General features: G+C 40.9%; 1 protein-coding gene across 5 annotated transcripts in view; it reads left to right on the top strand.

Annotated features, from left to right (window-relative positions):
* Positions 1–21083, top strand: part of Bod1l1 (biorientation of chromosomes in cell division 1 like 1) — a 55357-nt gene that overhangs the window by 18213 nt on the left and 16061 nt on the right. For 2 of the 5 annotated variants that reach the window (XM_050150188.1, XM_050150186.1), the window contains exons 9-17: positions 686–758; positions 2418–8403; positions 10267–10340; positions 11410–11494; positions 12956–12999; positions 14315–14375; positions 15915–15985; positions 16749–16821; positions 18623–18702. In XM_050150188.1, the coding sequence (XP_050006145.1) occupies positions 686–758; positions 2418–8403; positions 10267–10340; positions 11410–11494; positions 12956–12999; positions 14315–14375; positions 15915–15985; positions 16749–16821; positions 18623–18702 (6547 nt within the window). The remainder of the gene's footprint in view (positions 1–685; positions 759–2417; positions 8404–10266; positions 10341–11409; positions 11495–12955; positions 13000–14314; positions 14376–15914; positions 15986–16748; positions 16822–18622; positions 18703–21083) is intronic. The other 3 variants (XM_050150190.1, XM_050150189.1, XM_050150187.1) reach the window with 3 other exon arrangements.

The raw sequence follows: 21083 nt of genomic DNA, 5'->3' as shown, positions 1-21083 counted from the left end.
ATGGCCTACAGTTTTACTGTTCGATTAAATTACAATTCTTTTTTTAAGTTTATTTTTTTATTATTTTATGTGTATGTGTATACATAAGCATTTATCTGTACCACATATATGCAGGAGCATATGGAGACCAGGAGTTGGTGTTGCATGCTCTGGAACTGGAGTTAAAAGTGGTTGTGAGCTGCCATGTGGGTGCTGGGACCCAAATCCAGAGCTTCTGAAAGAGCAGCAGATGCTTTTAGTCATTGAGCGCTCTCTCTCCAGCCCATGATTGCAATTATGTAAATTAATCATAAACTTCAAGATAAGTAGATTTACAGAACTCAGAGAGATGTCAGTTCTCAGATTTATTGTATCCTGTTCATCTTGCTCTGAATCATAAAGGCCTCCCTGCTTACTGAAAAGATGGTTGGGCTTTCAAATGTCTGCATAGCAGATTTAGTGTTCACAGTGTAGCACATTAGGGATTGTCCTTGTAACATGTTTTCCTTTAGACCAGGAGCAGTTCATGCCACAATTGGATTGGCTTGTGCTCTCTGATGACTAAGAGTGAGATTTAAATTAAAGTGTAACCGTCCTCCACCAATGAAGGGAGAAGTCATGGCAAAGAAAAGACTTTTCTTTCAACTTTCTTGTGAGATTCTTAGATTCAGATTAGAAATTCATATTTGATTTACTCCCCTCTCAGGAATGTTGATGAGAATTCCAAAAAGAAACAGCAGACTGAGGAAGAGTCCAAAGAAGCCCTCAAAACAAGTGAGGTACGTCTTAATGAGACCCTTGTCACCTGCCTTTTTGTCACGGGTGGGTTATTTATGTTCCTTTGCAGTGAAACAGCGTAGTATGATCTTTTCTGTGTGATGTCTTAAAACCACTCTGTTCACCTTAAGCCTTGTCCCATTCTGACCTGACTTCCTTGTTGTGATAAGTCAATGCATATGATTTTGTTTGGTCTAGGTAAGAAACTGTTTCTGTACCTTCTTTATCCTGTTTCTTATATATAGCAATAACAAAATTGTCAGTAAGAAGAAAGAGGAGAGAAAACTAAAATCCCCATAATAGGTCTTCTACTTTATCTCTTTGGTTTCCTGTCCACATACACATAGTCTTTTGGAAGGAAACTACTCTAACCAAAAACAATTAAGAATTTGCTCACTTTGTGTTACCTCATAGGCTTCATAATTATTCAGTGATTGACTGTTGTCATACTGAATGGATGCATTCTTATTTACTTAAACACTAGCTTGTATTTGATACTAAGGTTGTGTCCAAAATGTGCTCATTTTAAATTGTTAAAAATAAACTTGGTTGTGGTGGTACACCCCTTTAATCCTAGCACTCTAATCTAACACTTTCATCCCAGGAGGCAGAGGCGGGCAAATCTCTGAGTTCAAGGCCAGCCTGGTCTACCAAGTGAGTTCCAGGACAGCCAGGTCTACACAGAGAAACCTTGTCTTGGGATTTAAAAAAAATTGTGAAAATAGATATATTGAATACATTTATTCCCTGTGTTCAATTATTCTCTTGGAACAGATTTTGGCTTTAACTTAGTTTAAATCTTTTATTTGTATAAACATATCCATAATTCTATAGCGAACTAACTAATGATGTTTCTGGAATAGAGACACTAATGACTTAGTAATTGTTAATAACCAGTAAATTTTTTTATTTAGAAATTGGAGTTGTATTTAGGCATACATCCTTATATGTTAATGTATATATTTAGATGTGTAACTTGCTTTTGTGACATTTTTATGGAAATTATCTCATAAAGTTTTACATGTTAATATACTAAGTTTCAAAACTGGGGTAACAAGGAAAATTTAAGTACTGTCCATGCTTCCCCAACATCTGCCCAGAACACATGAACATATATATGTATATATGCTTATGTCACATGTATATGCTTACACTGGTACTCAGTTTGTATGTATAGTACATCCAAATATTATAAAATATTTACATATTTTATAAATAGAATATTATACAAATAGTCTAAATTCACATGGCTTCTATAAGTGATTTGGGTTTCTAGATTTAAAAATAAACCTTTACTTCATCGGCATGTGTATTTTTATATTGAAAAACACCAGACTGTTCCTTAGCTTGCATTTATTAAGAACTATTGGGTATTGGTGAGCTATAGTCATTTATAGAATTGAAGACTTCTAAGTGCATGGGTCGGCTAGGTGGAATAACTGTTCCGTACAGCTGGGAAGAATGCAAGACTTGGTGTGATCATCTAGACACTTATATTGCAGTGAGTTTGAGCTTAGTGGTGTCTAATACCTACCATAGGCTGCATTATCTGTGGAGCCGATGAATTTGTCTCGGATATTCCAGAGCTCACATATTAAGTGTACCTAATAGTAAGCTTATGTATAGCATGTGTCTCATAGTAACCCTGTGTTTTCTGACAGCACTGTGAGAAAGAAAAGGCCTCCTCCAAGGACCTGAAGCATGCTCATGGAAAAGGTGAATCAAGTAAGCCTGCCCGGAGGCTTTCAGAGTCTCTGCATTCAGCTGAGGAAAACAAAACTGAGTCGAAGGTCGAAAGAGAACATAAGCGACGGACATCCACCCCTGTTGTAATGGAAGGAGCTCCGGAAGAAACCGATACAAGAGATCTAAAAAAGCAAACAGAACGCTTAGAAATTAACATGGATGAACCCCAGAAACAGAAAAGCACCCTTAAAAATGAAAAGTATCAAAAGAAAGATGAACCTGAAACTCATGGGAAAGGCCTGCCTAAAAAAGAGGCAAAGTCCACCAAGGAGAAACCTGAGAAGGAGAAAGCTCAATCAGAAGAAAAATTGTCTTCAAAACACAGATACAAAGGTGATGGGATACATAAAGCAGGTGATGAGACTGAACTTCACTCTTCTGAGAAAGGTTTAAAAGTAGAGGAAAATACTCAGAAGCAAAGTCAACAAACCAAACTTTCTTCAGATGATAAAGCTGAACGTAAAAGTAAGCACAGGAATGAAAGGAAGTTGTCAGTGTTGGGTAGAGACGGAAGGCCAGTTTCTGAGTACGCTATAAAAACAGATGAGCATGCACGTAAAGATAGCAAAAAGGAGAGGCACCTGCCATCTGAAAAAGCCAAGACAGAGCACAAGTCGAGAAGGTCAAGTGACTCTAAACTTCAGAAGGATGTAAGCTCCAAGCAGCACAGTGTTACATTGCAGAAAAGAAGCGAGAGCTGTTCTGAAGAGAAGTGTGAGACAGACTCCACTAATGCCGACAGCAGTTTAAAGCCTGAAGAGATTCATAAAGAGAGGCGAAAAATGAAGAGCTTGTTGGAAGAGAAGCTTGTGTTAAAGTCTAAATCAAAAGGTCAAGGTAAACAAATAAAAGTTGCTGAAACAGAATCTCAAGAAGGTGTCACAAAACAGGTGACAGCTTCAAAGCCTGATAAGGAGAAGAATACAGAAGATAATGAACCAGAAAGGCAACGCAAGTCCAAACTTGAAGACAGATCTTCAGAAGAAGCTGTCATTGACCCTGCACCGGAGAATGCTACACCTTCAGCACATGGTGCTCAGAAGGATTCTGGGCACAAAACTAAGTTACCACTGGTAAAAGAGAAGCATAAGACTGATAAAGACTCAACCTCCTCCAAACCTGAGAGGAGGTTCTCCGATGGGCACAGAAGCAGAGGCTTAAAGCACAGTAGTAAAGACATGAAAAAAAAAGAAGAAAATAAACCAGATGACAAGGATGGTAAAGAAGTTGACAGCAGTCATGAAAAGGGCAAAGGAAATGGCTCAGTCATAGAAAAGAAATTAAGCAAAAGATTGTGTGAAAGCCGAAGAGGAAGCATATCACAGGAAATGGCCAAGGAAGATAAGTTAGCAGCAACCAGTTTAGGCCCTGCCAGTAGTTCCACCCTGCAGAGAACCAAAAAAAGCAGTGAAACCACATCCATCCCTGAACAAGAACCAATGGAAATTGATTCTGAGGCAACTGCAGAAAATGTGTCTGAACATTCTAAAACCCAAGACATCAGTAATAATAGTTCTCAGCAAGACATTGACTTTGAAAATGTTACAAAACATAAAGCTGCTGCTGGGGTTTTAAAGGATGAGTTAAGAACTTCCATGATAGATTCAAAACCAGCAGCTGTGACCTGTAAATCAGGGCGTGGACTAGCAGTTACTAGCAATTCTGAAAAGCATACTGACCATAAAAGCACCTTGACCAAGAAAGTGCATATTCAAAGTGCTACAGCAAAACCAACTAGGGAGAGAGAGCCAGTTCAGCGAGGAGCCCATGACATAAATGTAGACTCCGAAGGGAGTCGGAGAGTATTCTCTAGGGCCCCGTCAGAAAATGAGAGGATACAGAAGAATTTGAAAGGCACATCCAGAGCCACCGAAGAATGTGGCGCACAAGGGGATGCTTCTTTGGAATGCTCTACAGACTCAGACCTCTCATCATCCTCAGGCTCCGCTGTTGTACCTCAGAAAGAATCTCATGACTCAAGTACAGTTCCTGTAGTTGACAGAGAAATGATTCCGGAAGGTGGCACAGCTGGCACCTCCCTTGTAAATAATTATGATAGCCCTAACCAAAGTTTGACGATTAAGAAGTCAGAAGTCCATAAGACAAGCGGCAGCAAAGAAAGTAGTGATGGCTCCACAGCAGACATGCCATCAAAAGCAAACACCAGTAGCAAAAGGCACCTTCCTGAGGATGGCCAGACCACATTGCTGCACAGTAAAGAAAGCAAAGCAAGTATACCTCTTGCTGGCAAGTCAACGGGCATGAGTGGAGAAAATAAGAACATTAGCAAGCAAAGGAACTTGATGGGCACAGCCAAAAAAGAGAGTGATCTGAATGTAGAGCCTGATGTAAAACAGGACAGTGCTGCTGTTGAGAATGTGGTAGACCTGAGTACACGAAAGGAAGCTGAAACAGTCAGATGTAAGCATAACAGAGATCCAGACGAAAGTAAACAAATACCAACTGATGTGGAAAGGAAGACTGAAAACAATGAGGTAGATACCAGCGCTACGCGTGATACTGCTTCTGTGTCACAGCAAAGGCATGGGAAAATGGAGAGGGTGGCAGCAGGATCTGGTAGACGAGACAAAGCTTTCATTGCTACTAGTACTGAAGGGAAGGACAAAGGCATCATGTTAAATCCCATCAAGGCTGGGGATGCAACCACTACTTCATCTGAAACAGGAGAGAAGGGGATGACTTTACCTTGTACAAGTATTGAGGCAGATGAAGGCTTCATAATGGGTGCAAGCCCTAGAAACCATCCCCTTCAGGTTGGGGCAGAAGCCAGTGAGTGCACTGTTTTTGCTGCAGCTGAAGAGGGTAGGGGTGTTGTCACAGAAGGATTTGCTGAAAGTGAGACTTTGCTCACAAGTTCCAAGGAAGGAGAAAGTGGAGAGTGTACTGTTGCTGAATCAGAAGACAGAGTGGCAGACCCCTTGGTAGCTCATACAGTTCAAACTGAAGCCAATGTGAACAGTGTTGCAACAGAGGAAAAAGATGATGCAGTAACCAGTGCAGGCTCTGAGGAAAAGTGTGATGGTTCTTCATGTACAGGTGAGGGGACTGCGACTTTTACTGGTGAAGTTGAAAGTGATGGGGCTGTTACAAGTGCTGGCACAGAAATAAGAGCAGGATCTGTGAGCAGCGAAGATGTTGTTGGGTCCCAAGAAAATAGCACACGAGTTGGTTCTAAAAAAGAAACAGAAGGCACTGTGACATGTACTGAAGCCAAAGGAAGAAGTGATAGCTTCATCTTCTCCTTGGTAACTGGAGTGGGAACCCCAGAACAACGGGTAGTTACAGGTGCAGATGTGGTCCAAGTAAATGGTGATAAGCCTTGCGAGGCAAGTGCCAACCCAGGAGATGGTTCTGCAAATGATGGTACAGAAGGTGAGAGTGCAGTCACCAGCACAGGCATTACTGAAGAAGAGGGGGAAGGGTCAGCAAACTGCACAGGCTCAGAAGACAGCAGTGAACGCTGTGCCATAAGTTCTGAAACAGAAGAGAATGCGGAGAGTGCAATGGATAGCACAGAGGCCAAAGACATTACAAACATACCTTTGGTGGCTGCTGGTCCCTGCGATGACGAAGACATTGTGACCAGCACAGGTGCCAAAGAAGAGGATGATGAGGGGGAGGGTGTTGTGACCAGTACTGGAAGAGGAAATGAAACCGGCCATGCTTCGACTTGCACGGGGATAGAAGAAAGTGAAGGAATATTAGTTTGTGAGAGTGCAGAAGGGGGTGCTCAGATTGACCCTACAGTGGAACATGTGGACGCTGAGGCTGGGGCGACCACTGTGAATACAAATGACAGTAGTGTTGATAGTGTGAGTGGTGCAGAGAAAGAAATCAAAGACACTGATATCTGCTCCAGTGCCAAGGGGATTGTGGAAAGCAGTGTGACCAGTGCCTTTACAGGGAACAGTGATGGGCCTCCTGTTCTAGGTGGAAGTGAAGGCCCTGTGGCTAGTGCAACTTCTCATCACAGTGATACTCAGCTTACCAGGAAGGAAACAGTGGAAGATACAACTATTTCCACTGGATTGGTGAGGGGCAGTGATGATGTTCTCGTGTCTGGTGGTGCAGTTCCAGAATATGAAGTCGGCCACACATCACCCAGGGGAAAAGATGAAGGTGTCATCACTTCTGTAGAAAGTGAAGACTATGATGGCCTTATGGCTTCTACAGCCAGTTCTGATGTTTCCAACAAGGACAGCTTAGCTGGGAGTAAAAGTCAAGGCAATGGCTTGATGATTTCTACCAGTACAAATGACTGCACTCTTCAGATAAGTGCAACGATAGATGTGAGAAGAGGGCATTTGTGTCCTCTGAGCACTGAAGAAAATACAGAAGACACGAGAAGACACATGGAAGGATTTGAGGCTCCTATGCCCAGTGCAATTTCAGGTGATGAGAGCCAACTCACGTGTGCTACCAGAAGTGAAGAGAAGGATGAGTGTGCCATGATTTCCACAAGCATAGGGGAAGAGTTCGAAGTTCCTATTTCTAGCGCAGTTACCGTCACATGTGCTAAGAGCGAGCAGCCAGTTGCAGCAGTTGAGGAAAGCACTGCAGGTCCAGTCTTGGTAAGCACCGAGGACTTTGAGGTACCTATGCCTAGTGCTCATCATGCCGAAGCTGAAAGTCCTCTTGCCTCAACCAGCAAGGAAGAAAAGGATGAGTGTGCTCTCATTTCTACCAGCATAGCGGAAGACTGTGAAGCCTCTGTCTCTGGTGTAAGTGAAAATGCACCATCTGTTAGCGATGGGAACGCTGTTATCTCGACAAGCTCAGTGGAAGACTGCGAAGGCTCTGTGTCCAGTGCTGTCCCTCAGGAAGCAGTCGTACCAGTAGAGGAGACGGGTGACGCTGCTATGATCTCCACCAGCACCTCTGAAGGACGGGAAGCAGTCATGCTTGCTACTGTCCCTACAGATGAAGACCAGGGCACCACTGTGAGAGGGGAGGATCTCAGTGATGCTGCCATTATCTCCACCAGCACAACAGAGTGTGTGCTGATGTGCTCTAGCCTAAGCAGACATGAAGAGAGCCAGCCAGCCACACACAACCCAGAAGGAAATGGTGATCATTTGACTACAAAGCAAAGTAAGTGTGAACTACCCATGCCCAGCCTCATGGCTGAGAGTAACTGTCAGTGCCCTGGGCCATCCACAATAGTCAGAGAAGTGGGCCCCTTGATGGCAGTGAGCACCAAAGGGGAGAATGACAGGCTGCCAGTCTGTGAGCCCTCTGCAGGGCAAAGCCAGCCAGGCACTGCTTCATGCATAGGAGAGGAAGACAGACATGGCAAGGACTGCCCAGGTCAAGATCTCAATTCAGAAGAAAGGAATGCATTGCTGACCTCTGTTCAGAGGGAGAACAAAAGTGCAGAGGCAGAGGCAGCAGGACACAGTAGCACAGCTAGTGGTATTGCAAGAAGGTACTCAGAGAGGATTGCAAACTCGGTGTCTGAGACCAACTGTCTGACAGGACCAGAACAGACGTCTGCTGAGGACTCCTCTGGCAGTAGTCACTGTCTGGCAGCAGTAAATGCTGGTGCTAAAACTGATGACATGCTGCCCATCAGAGATGCTGCATTGGAGTGTCCTTCTGACCAGCAGGCACCTGAGAACAACTTGAAAACTACCACCAAATGTATTACTGGCCAAGAGTCACAAATGGGTCCTTCCCACACAGCAGTCCTTCCAGCTGCCTGCCATGTAGCTCCATATACTCCACAACGGGAGGGGGACTTGACTGCAAAAAGTGACCACAGTGGCACATGGACTAGTGAAAGGTTTGCTGAGAAACATGTTCCTGGTACAAGGCAATCACTCCACAGGGAAGGAAACTTTGACGACGCTGTTCTTCCTGAGGAGAATGAGTGTGGCATAGGTGAGGATCCTTTATGATTATGTAGCCTAACACTTTACTGAGGTGGTTTTATAACATCCTTTATTTTAAACATTAAAACTAGACCTGTAGCTCATGTGTCAGTATAGAAAAGGCAGGAGGCTAAGGGCAGGCACCTCAACTTGTTAATCTTCAAGACTGGCAAGTTTCTGAGCCATCTTCAGATCTCTTGTTTGTGTGTGCCTGGTTGGTTTGGTTTGATTTGCAGTATCCTGGGGATTGAACCCAGGGCCTCTTACAAATACTCTACATCTGAGCTACATAGACTTCCAGCTCCTATTTTTATTCTTAACTGAGTTTGCTATTCAAGTAAGGCACATTAATTTCCAATTTAGAAAATTTGGGTGAGGGGATCCATGTTCCCTTTTGAGAGATTTCAGAGAGTGCTGGTTTTGTGGAAATCAGTAATCACTTTCAGAGGTAATTGCAGTTATTCATCCAGTTTCAGATGCTGTGTACAGTACTACTGTTCTAGGATCTAGGGGTACAGATAATCAATGGGAAGACAATTATGAATTCTGCCTCATGTGACACTCATTGGCAGTGATTCAAGTATAACAGGTGTTTAGGTGGAAGTGAAAAATAGCGTATTCTACAAACTCGAGTTTCTGAGTAAGCCTTGAAGGGGCCAGTGGACCTTGATTCATCTCCATTCTAGCTTTATAAACTATGGCATCCTGAACCTTTAAAATGGAACCATCCTTTCTTGTACTTAGTCTAGCTTCAGAAAATTGACACTAGTAGATTTAGCCCTCTTTGTTAGAGGTACTTAAGAAACAGCATTAAGAAATGACCTAAGGAGTCTTCTCCAGAGAGGGGAGCACACCAATTGATTGTCCAGTACCAAATGGTCAGCCCTGAAGGTGTGCATACAAGTAATGTTATACTAAGCAGATTATATATTTAGAAATATATATAAATACAGATAGATAGATAGATAGATAGATAGATAGATAGATAGATAGATATAGCAGCAATTAGTGATAAAAGGGACTTGAGTTTGAAAGAACACGTAGGGATATATGAGGATTGGAGGGAGAAAAGGGAAAAGAAAAATGATGTACTTATGATCTCAAGAATAAAAGAAAATGGAAGAAAAGAAGTATTCTAAGGGTTGAAATAAATAACTTTAACTTTTCCCATTGCATTTAGTGGAGAATGAATTGAATGCTCTGATGCTTTTTGTGACTCAGTGTTCCTACTGCACGCTATTATTCCTCCATTCCCTTTTCTGTGCCCTGGAAGGGCTGGCAGAAGGGCTTTTAAACAAGAAAGACCTGCATGCTCTGGGGAAAATGAAGGCTTTTCTTTGTTAGTGCCAGTGTGAAGTGAGGGAAACGAAGCCACAGCTACAAAGGGACGGGATAAAATTGCCTACCTGAGAAGATCCCATTGTCTGTGGATCTACCTGACAGGTTTCCATTTTTCGTTCAGTCTCAGTGTCAAGAAGTAAAGTGAGTCTATAAATCATGTCTTGATCGGGCATTTATAAATCTCTGTTGTTCAGAATGTTGCATATATAGTTTTAGGAACAAATTTGATAGAGCTGGCTATAGAACAATACTAGGAAAGAAGATCTCTCCATAAATAATATATTATCTCCCTTTCTAGGCAGTTAGCTTTTTATGCAAGCAAGAAATAATTCCATTGTCCCACAAATGAGCAAATAGCCACTTTTTTTTTCTAGCCCCCCTTTACCCACAGAGTACTCCTTTTTCTGCTGTTTTGCTTACAGTGAACTAAATCAGCAAGGGTGGGTGGCTCTGAGTGCTGATAACATGTTGTTACTTTTCTGTGTGAGATGTATTTTGCATTCAAATTTTTAAATTATGTTAATTCTTTGAGTTTCATTAGGCAATGTGGAGTTACCACCAAAGAGTACAGGAGAACCAGGACTGTCAGCCAACTTAGCAACTGAGGTAAGACCAGTAGCTCAGAGTGGTGTGGGCTGTTGGCCGTGCACACATCAGCAGTATGTGGCCTTTTCTCATACCGGTGACACATGGTGTTGTTATTGTCATTCTGGGGTAAAAAGCTAGGAACTCCAGTAATATTAGTAAAAAGTGCCATTATCAGATCTAGCTCCTCAAAGCAAACATGGAATCACCTTCCATTTCTCTCATCTGTGTTTAATCTGCTGTCAACAAAACATGAGTCCATGACTTTTGTTCCCATAGCTACCAGCCTCACCTAAGCGACCACTTTAATGGCTTCCTGTTGGACTTCTGTTCCAATCTTATGGTTGACGTCACCATGCCTAATATCTTTTAAAACATAAGTTGGGTCACGTCATAGCTCTGCTTAAATTCCATGGTTTCATGTTTTGAATAAAATTTTTCTTATTTTTATTAGGTCTGTACCATACACAATTTAGACTTTTTTTTTTCTAAATTGGTTCCACAGTTCTTGCCAGCTATGTGTGACAAGCTAGCAATGAATGTGGGGGGTTACCCCAAAAGAGTATTGGGCAGGTAGCAAGGAGTGTTTGCAAAAGGACATTGGTACAGAATTCTGAAAGTAGATTTGAAGTTTATTGGAAGAGAAAAGAGAAAAACTAGGCAAGGAGATGGGATGAGTTAAACTGTTGTACCCCAGTCTCCCAGGTATGAGGGCTTCAGAGTGGCAAGGTAGTAGGGCCAATCAGGAAGGGTCACATGTATTGTACTAAACTATGGTTTTAACCTTTTGCTTTAAGATGGTGAAAGGTGAGATTAGACTGATCATTCCTGTATTATTTTAAATGTTAATGTGCTCATTTTTCAATTCATGGGAAGACAGATTTTTTTTTTTTTTTTTGGTTTTTCGAGACAGGGTTTCTCTGTAGCTTTGGTACCTCCCGAGTGCTGGGATTAAAGGCATGCGCCACCACCGCCCGGCGGGAAGATAGATTTTTTTAGTTGCTTCTAGACGCTACGGGATAGTCTAATTTGCCATAGTTGCCAGCTAGTCTCACTTCACTTATTTTTGTGGTGCCTTGGACTTTTGTAGACATCTTTGCGTTCAGAGGAAGATACAAATCATGAAGTTGCAGTAGCATCTGGAAACCCCTGTGTTGGAAGGCCAAGTGCATCAGGTAGGCTGGTTTTAGCAGTTGTTCACTGTCTGCCCCTGCATATATTTTTATCTTTTACTGCACCTTAAAGTTGGTGGATGGTTTATAGTAAAATACTGACAGACTATGAATTTGCCTCTTACTTTTTAAAATAGTTCAGATAAAATTCATTCTTTTTCCTTTTTTTAAATTAAAGATTTATTTAAAATTTTGTTGATGTGAATGGCTGAGTGTTCACATGAATGTATGCAGGTGATTCATGAAGCCAGAGTTGTCAGGTCGCCTCCAGCTGGAATTAGAGGCACTTGAGAGTCACTTTGTAAGTGCACTGGGAACTGAACTTCGGTCTTCTAAAAGGGCAGTGCACCTCATAACTGTTGACCTCTCCCTTGAGCCGTGCACTGTTTTGTTTTTAACATACACTTTTCTCATCCTGTTTTATATAGGGTTGTTGTTTAAATATAACCTCTCCAAATAATACTGGTAAAAGAAAAATTGTCAGGGACAGGCGCTTTATTCCCTGCGAGTTTCTCCATGCCCTTACTGCCCTTCTGAGGACGGTTGCAGCTTGTTCCCCACAACCAATCATGAGGACGGTTGCAGCTTGTTCCCCACAACCAATCATGTGTCCACTTGGTCACCTTGGCTCTCAGCCCTAGAACTCTGGCTTTTGCCCTAGTGACAGCACAGAACTGCTCTTAGCTTGCATCACCTTTCAGTCTAAAACACTCTCTGTTGTAAGCCACAATACTTTTAGGAGAAAGGAAATGACCTTAGGAGCCTTCTGAGCAGAAATTCACACAATCCTCAGACTGCAACAGATGCTGAGTCATTCATTCTGAAGTTAAATCATCCAAACCATGAATAAATTAGTTAATGCATATGGGTGTTTCAGCCGTGCATAATGTTCACTGTCTAGAAGGAAGTATTTGTGCATTCTCAGTCCTTGGTTCCCATAGCTCGCTTTAGACTGTTTTGCTGTGTTTAGGTACAATTCAATAAGAGATATATTTACATAGAAGGAAGCTGTTTAAAAGAAAAATGTATATTCTGTCATTGTTGAGGAGAAACAGTAGGCTTTGTACTTCAAGTTCCAAGACTATAAACAGACCATTGCTGTGTGAGGGGAAAGGCTCTAACCTTTCATCTGATGGCATTATTTTTAAATGAGCTAGTTTAACTGCAGCCTAGTAGATAACATTTAGGTCTTCCACCTTTTCCTTAGCTCCAATGACTTAAGTAGGTAAGTCACTGCATGACTTAATGGGCTACAGACATTAGTATAAAAATACAAGCTGTTTTTCTGATAATATGCAGAACACAGATTGTAAAAACTGATTGATTAGAGTTTTATGATTCTCAAAAATGCAGGTCACGTGACATTATCCTGTTCAGTTCCTCTGCTCTGGAAATGTTTAAATGTGTTGCTCTCCATTTCCAACACAGTGTTGTTTTCTTGTGTCTCATCTTGTTTTTGAACAGGTGAGCAGGTGAAAGAAGCATCATTGGTGAGCGAATCACAAAATGTAAGTAACTGTAGTGTTTGGTTTGAGGATGAGGAGAGAGAGCTAGTGTGGGAAGGTGTTTGTGCAGCAGGCCATTTGGTAGCGTGTGCTCCACTCAAGTTCTCCATGCTGACAGTGCTTACACTCGACCTCTGCCATAGTCTCCTGCGTGCTATGACAAACAACTCTGAGCTCTCTGGCTTTTATTATAATAGAATCACAAATTCTTAAACCTTCCTGGCAATATAGGCAAAATAGTTTTTAGCTTGAAAGTTAGACTCACTTTATGATGGTAGAAAGTTTGTCTGAAGAGACTGAACTGTGATTGTAATAAACATTTTTCTCCAGCTGTGGTTCTCATCATTTCTTTGAATCCCTTGCAAGCTTAGTTTTGTTTTGTTTTGCGTCAGTGTATATGTAGGGAACATAACACCAGAGGTGAATATTTTATGAATGCTTACAAATCTCCATTAGCTGTGCTTTCCAGAACATCCATGAATTCTGGAAGAGATGGGAGAACTTTGCTTACTTCTGGGCACTGTGGGGTCAGAATCTTTACCTCAACTCATGGAACAGCCCAGTTTTGTACCTAGAAGCTCGCACCCTATGCTGCAAAGGAGAAGAAGCCCCTGTAGTGGGTCTCTGATTTGCCCTGCAAGCTGAAACCTCTAGCACCAGACAATGTGCGCCACCCAGTCGCCCTAAGTCCCCAGCAGAGTACAGCCTCCAGCAGTCATGAGGGCCTTACAGCTAGGACTACAAAGTGCTGTAGGACATCAAGACTGCGTAGTTTAAAACAAAGTGAGATTGACAAAATTAGTCAAATAGGTAATTTTATGACAAAAATATTTCAGAGTTTTGATGGGTCTTGTTGTTTGGGATTTTCTAACTTTTTCCGAGGCAGGGTCATATTGCTTCATATATAGGTCAACCGGCCACAAGCTAATAGCAGTCCTCTGCCTCACCCTCCCTGGTGCTAGGATTGCACATGTAGGCACTGTACCCAGCTCAACAGTTTTTAAAGATAAAGGAAGGAAAACGTGTAAGAGCTCTTTAATGGAATAGAATTCAGAGGTTGAAATTATTCTTGCTTATTTTGCTTTTTCCAAAAATCATTTTAAAGACAAGGAGAATAAACATTGAAGCATGGTAACTTGCTAGAATTTTTTCATAAAGAAGGCCCTCTGTGCCCTTGAGCTTCTGGGTAAGCTGAAGGGAACATGCACCCTAGTCCTGGCAGCATTGTTGTAAACAGCCATGTTACACACATGTCTTTTTACCTGCTGTTAAGTTTATGTGAGACTGTCCATAAAGAACCCTTTTATTGTATGTTTAGGTTGAAAATTCAGACTCAAGAATCAATGAAGAAATACACTGTGAATCTCAAAACAAAGGAGGTAAGTTAATGAATTCCACAGTAGTAATTTTAGTACTAATTATAATTACCATTTACTGAGAGCCTTCTATTTCTTGTACTCTTTTACTTCTCAGATATTCTCGCATAGTTTATGTAGTTCAATAAAGTGAACACTAAGCGTCACATTTATAGTTTAGGAAATAGCTTAGAGGTTTAGTAATTTAGCCATACAGCTAAGAAGTGGTATTTGACCTTAATTAGCTACAAGAACTTTTCCAGTGACCTCACAGCGGCTTCACTCCTGTGTGAAGCCAAGTACATAGTCTCCTGTGATTTCTGTGGTAGAAATAATGGAATGCTGCACCCTGCCTCCAGCTGAGCGTTTGTTAACTTCTCACAGTCTCAGTGTGATAACAGGTCGGGCAGTTGCATTTATGTGAGTCAATCCTTGTTACACATAACCTTCAAAGGCCACTAGCTCCAAAGAGAAAATTCTGTTCTCATCCAGCATGTGAAATTTTGTTGGTTTCTGTTAGCTAATTTTGTTGAATCTGCAATCCAAGATTGGAGAAAGATATATAGATATCTTTATATATATATATACTTTTCATAATTGCTTTGAACTATATCTTAGACAACAATAAAACAGTAATAGTGATTGATAGACACTCATGTGCCCATTACCTCATTTATCATACCTTAAAATTCAGCATATTGTCTCACTCATCTATTAAAATGTTAGTCCCCTGAGAGTTTCCTAGTCACAATCTCTTTCTCTTATCACAGTTCAAAGGGAACCACTGTTCTGCATATACTAGGTATGGTTTTAGTTTCATAAAGATACATAGCATATGTTGCCTGCTTTAGGTGAATAGTAACCACATTTTATAAAACATTTCCACTTTTCACCCTATTTGCCTATTTTGCTATATGTTCTGATGTCCTGTCTTCTTTATTACCAGTTACTTTACAGTAATGCTAGTTAGTATCCCATTGTATAAATTTTCCATGGTTATTTTTTGCTTCTGTTATTGATGAACATCCCAATTTTTTGCAGCCTTTCCTAATTAAAGAGTACTACTTTGCATGTCCCTGTCCTTCAAAACATGAGAAGTGTCCTATATCTCTAGATTTGCTCAGTTACAATCACATCTTCAATGTACTGAATGCTAGCTTTTCTTCAGTGACAGACTCGTCACTTCACACTTGTGTTTTACCTGACCGTGTTAGGCTGGGATGCTCGCTAATCTGTCTGGTGTGCGGTACTTCATGGGGATTCTTTGGATTCCCCTATCACTGTTTGGTTACAAAGCTGAAGGAAGAAGGCCTTAAAGTTTGCTGTGCAAAATTCAGTTTTGTGGCACTGGCATAATCCTTTCATGCTTGGGCCGTGTTTATTCACATTTCACACTGACACACAACAGCGCTTTTGGGAGAATACATCAAAAGCCACCTGAACTGTCATCCACAGTGCCTATTGCATAACTGCTATGCAACAGGATGACTAGACAGTTTTTCCTAACCACGTGCACAGACACCCAGATTTAAGAGGATTTCTGTTGTTGTGTTTACTATTCAGAGATACTCAGCTGTACAAAAGACAGCACGGAAGCCCTAAGCGGATGCAGCGCTGAAGCAGATTCTGAAGAGGTGTGTTGCATAGTTCACTCAAGTGTTCTTGTGTTGTATGTAGAGTTCTAACCTCTATGTGAAGAAAGGTGTTAGAAGGTTCTATTTGTTTTGTTTGTGCTTTGAATGTTATGTGAAAGTTTCATGTATGTTTTGATCATATTTGCCCTCACCCCAGTTCTTCCCCACCACCTGTATTTTTCTCCCCACCCAACTCTGTGTCTTTTTTTCTAAAGTTCCAATTTGTGCTGTCAAAATATTATTTCTTTGTATAAATTAAGCGGATGTTAGGGTGGTCTGTATCACATATCATTTTGCCTGTTTCCTCTGCTGTAATGCTTAGGTACTGTGTCCCTGTTATGTGTTCAGAATGTATCGTTTTGCACTAACTTTCATCTACTCTATTAGCTCAGTCTAAGTGAAGGTGCCAAATTTTTTTTTCTTTTCTTTTTTCTTCTTCCTTTTGTTGTTGTTGTTGTTGTTTTTGGTTTTTAGAGACAGATTTTTTTTTTCTCAAAACAGGCAGCCTTGGCTGTCCTAGAACTCACTCTGTAGGCCAGGCTGTCCTCAAACTCATAGAAATCCTCCTGCCTCTTTCTCTCAAGTGCTGCAATTAAAGGCATGTGCCACCACCACCACCCAACAGGTACTAATGTCTCTAATAACATTTTTTTTAAATTAATGTACCTACCTACTGTAAATGATAGAAGTTATTACTATGTGTCCCTACTTTAACTGAGTGGATCAGATCCTGCGCCTATAACATGGTCATTGTAAATTCCAGGTTGAAGAGGAAGAAAGGCACATGTCTAAAAGAAACAGGAAGGAGCATTACCCCTCCTCAGAAGACGAACTAGGTATTAATGTGTGCTTCTGTTTTAGATGCCTGAAAAGTTATATTCATATCTAATGATGTGGGGCAAAAAATAATTCATAAAGATAGTGACTGTTTACTTAATAACCTTTGAGGCTAATTTGAGGCACCAATAGATTCTTTTCACACATAGATCCAGAAATTAGACAATTTCTTACAGAAAACCCAACTTGTGGACATCTCACAGTCTCTGTAATAGGGGCCTATGACTGAGCCAGCTGGCACTGAATGCAGATACCAGGCAGAGCTAGTAAGATACTTTAGCCAAAGCACATGTGATAATGCCTCTGTATCATCCTGTAGATGTTATATAGTCTGTAACACAGCCATATGACAAAATTATCTACAATAGTGGATGTCCCATAGTTATTTATCAGTACAATGGCTAGAGAGTACTAGAGGGTGTTGGGCATTTTGATATGATCAGTGTAGATGAAAGACTGAATTTTTTTCAATAATATTTATTTCAGTGTATGGGCCATACTAATAAATCTAAATATGTAATAGCATAGCACCATGAAATTTTCTGTCTTAATGCTAGGCCTGATGGCATGGATCTGGAATCTCAGCTTCTCAAGAGACTGAGCAACAGGACATTAGGTCCAAGCCTAGCTGGGCTACAGTGTAAGACTGAAACACATTGCTAATGACTGCCATGTGGGACAGTGCCTGACAAAGTAGAAATTCATTAAATATTTAGTAAACATATGAGAAAGAATGCATTTTTCTCCTTTTTTAGTAGATGCATGTGATTATTTTATGGTAATAAATTGTTCATATTTTACATTCGGATACTATACATGGTTCTTTATATACAGCCCCAGTTTTTCCTCACAGCATCTAGTAAATAAAGTGATGGAGGAAGGTCATTGGCTAATAAAGAAACTGCCTTGGCTCATTTTATTGGTTAGAACATAGGTGGGTGGAGTAAACAGAACAGAATGCTGGAAGGAAGAGGAAGTGAGCTCAGACTCAATAGCTCTACTCTCTAAGGCAGACGCAATGAACTCCAACCCAGGATGGACGTAGGCTAGAATCTTCCCGGTAAGCGCACCTTGGGGTGCTATACACATTATTAGAAATGGGCTAGTCCAGGTGCTAGAGTTAGCCGAGAAGAGGCTAGATATAATGGGCCAAGCAGTGTTTAAAAGAATACAGTTTGTGTGTTGTTATTTCTGGTGTAAAGCTAGCTGTGCGGGAGCCGGGCGGGATGAAAAGCAGGCCCGCAGCTCCTTCAACAATAAAGGTTGAAGCTCTGAGGGGTTTACTCTGCTTCCTCAAGCAGCCTGCTCCCACACCCAGGTCCCAGCTCAAGGCTGTGTTTCTTAGATGGAACTTTTTCAAGGAAGTAAAGTTACAGTGTCTCTGGGGCTCCATATGCCCAGCTATTTCCACTAGACCTCAGAGTATAAACTTTTGGGTGGTTGTTTAGTTTTTGTTTTTGAGACAAGGTCTTGAGGTATAGCCTAAACTGACCCTGAACTGGCAGTACTCCTTCCTGCCTCCATTCCTGAGTTCTAGGGTGAACTATTATGCCTTGAAACATTTGGAGATTTTTTTTTTCATGTTCTCTTTCTTCGGCAAAGCCAAAGACCAATGCTGAGTGCTCAAATCCCGAACATTTAAAATATATTTACAGTAACTTTTGGCTTTAGTGTATCATAGACCTAAAAGAAGGAAAGAGAAAGAGAGAGAGAAAGAAAGAACTACAACTGCCCTAAAATAGAACTGTATTTCATTTTAAGTTAGTTTTTGTTCTTTTGTGATTCCAAACTGATTTACAGATGATAGCCCAGATGTCCTGGTTTCCAGAATAGAAAGAACACAGAGACAGTATTCTGAGACTGAGCCACATGACACAAAGGTATTTTTCTACTGATTAGTTTTAAGTTTGGGGGAGGGGGGTAGGGAGGGTAGCCAAATTGCATCACTGTAAATACTTATAATTTTTATTTTATTATCCTTATATTATATCATATATCTAACAATAATCACCTTCTTATAAAAGATAGATAATTTTCTACTTTGTAATCTACAAGATTGTAGTAATGTGACAAATAGTTACAGTGCTCACTTATAATTTTGCTCAGTGGTCTTGCTTAATTTTCAGGGTTTCCAGATGTTTTCTTCCAGCTCTGGTGTCTTTAGCATAGATCTACTTACACCAGTGGTGATATATAGTGTTACTTAGAAATGTTGATATGCTGCCTCTAAATACTTTCTGCCCCAAGTCTGGCAACCCAGGATCTGAACTTTTCCTATTGCTCTTATATTTGTCTCAGGATTCAGAGAAGCAGCCTATGGGTCCTTGCCTTCCCTCTGCTCCTCTTTCTGCTTGTCCAGATTTGCACACTTCCTTCTGGGAACATCTTGAGTGGTGTCTTCCTGTCTCTCTTGCCCACATTATTTTTCTCCACCTAGTTCTAGTTTTATGCAGATATTCAACTCATTAAAGCCATTCTTGTGTCCCCAAGAACTGGGGAACTAAATAAAAAGAAAGGACTTTTAACAGCCAGAAGGAAAAGCTGCATAGTACCATGAATTTCAGTGAGTTTGTGCCTAGGAAAAAAATAAGCTTTTAACTCATTCCTCATTGCCCTGTTCACAGCAAGGATCATAAGATAATCCTTTAAATTAATAGAGAAACAGTTTGAAGGAGATTTTTATTTCCCCTCAATTTCATGTAAGTTTTTAAATAATGAATTTAAGTAAAATCTGATACCTCAGAGATAAAGCATTTGCTTTGAGTGCATAGGACCCTGGGCTCCGTCTTCAGTCCTTCGACATAAAAAAGTATGCATTGAGGGGCTGGAGAGATGGCTCAGTAGTCGAGAGCACTGGCTGTTCTTCCAGAGGTCCTGAGTTCAATTCCCAGCACCCACGTGGTGGCTCACAGCCATCTGTAATGAGATCTGGTGCCCTCTTCTGGTCTGTAGGTATATATGCAGACAGAACACTGTACATAATAAATGCAAAAAAAAAGCATGCATGGATATTTTTTTGTACAGAAGCTGTGTTCAGAAGTTATTTAATGTTCCACTTCACAGTAATGGTGATCTGTAGACTAGTCTACTAGGTTGGAAGTGATTTTACCATTCCTATGACGGCTCATGAAGTAAATATGTATCACTTTTAGAAGCAATAAAGTCATTGTCAACTTGGTATGGCAAGAGTAAAGGAAGTTAAAAATTGAATTTGGAAAAATTCCAGGCACTGGAAAAAGGAAAACAGAATAAAAATGAGTTCATGCATGTCATTGGGAGCTTGCAGAATTTGAGGGACCCAGTACTCATTCTGTAAGAATCATCCCATAACCGGAAATAGACATGAAGACTGTATAGCATCTTCAGCCACACATGAACTTGAGCAAACACCAGTTACCACAGGCACACCTCTGTCCTTCTACCCTCTAGCACATAAAAAAGGTCTAAGTTGGAAGTCACTCTGTACATGAGTCCAAGTATTAATGAGGGCAGGTTAAATAGTTTGCTTTAGAGATAGCTGTTAGGCTTTCTCAGTTGGCTGATCTTCCATGTTCTAAACTGTGCCCTCCCAAGCTGAAAGAGTGAGAAGCCAATAGAACTGCAGTTCCCAACCTGTGGGTCATGATCTCTTTGGTGGGGGAGGCTCAAACAACCCTTTCACAGGGATCACCTAAGACAATCAGAAAAAAAAACCAGATATTTGCATTATGATTCATCACAGCAAAATTACGTTTATGAAGTAGCAATGAAAATAATTTTATGTTTGGGTCACCACAACATGAGGAACTGTATTAAAGGTCACAACATTAGGAAGATTGAGAACCACTACTCTAGACTAATAATTAAATGACAGAACTGCTTTTTAATTCTTCTTTCTATTTAAAATTATTCTAAAATTCTTGTGAATAATACAGAGACTGCCCTGGTGTCTGCAGGCACTGAGCTCATTGTCAGTCATGGTCCATAATTCCTTGTCTTGGTCCTGGCCATATAGTGCTTTCAAGATACCCTAGGGAAGGAAAGCTGGGTGTTGAACAGGTGAGAGGGCTTGAGAATGACCCCTAGGTTTCAGCATCAGTGATTAGAGATTACAAATAATCAGTTAAATGAGCCTGCTGAATCTGTTAGTCTAGTGTTTACTGGAGTGACCTTCCACAGTGGATACTTAGGGCTCCTGCAAAGAAAACATTCATTATGCAGTCACAGACAAATGAGAAATGCCTGAGCTCACATTGCTATTACTAGAAGATACCACAAGCTT

Source organism: Alexandromys fortis, unplaced genomic scaffold (genome assembly GCF_014885135.2).
Source record: "Alexandromys fortis isolate MF-2015 unplaced genomic scaffold, M_Fortis_MF-2015_v1.1 scaffold_0, whole genome shotgun sequence".
Taxonomy (NCBI): domain Eukaryota; kingdom Metazoa; phylum Chordata; class Mammalia; order Rodentia; family Cricetidae; genus Alexandromys; species Alexandromys fortis.
Note: the sequence above shows the minus strand (reverse complement) of the source record. Positions and strands in the feature narration are given on the sequence as shown.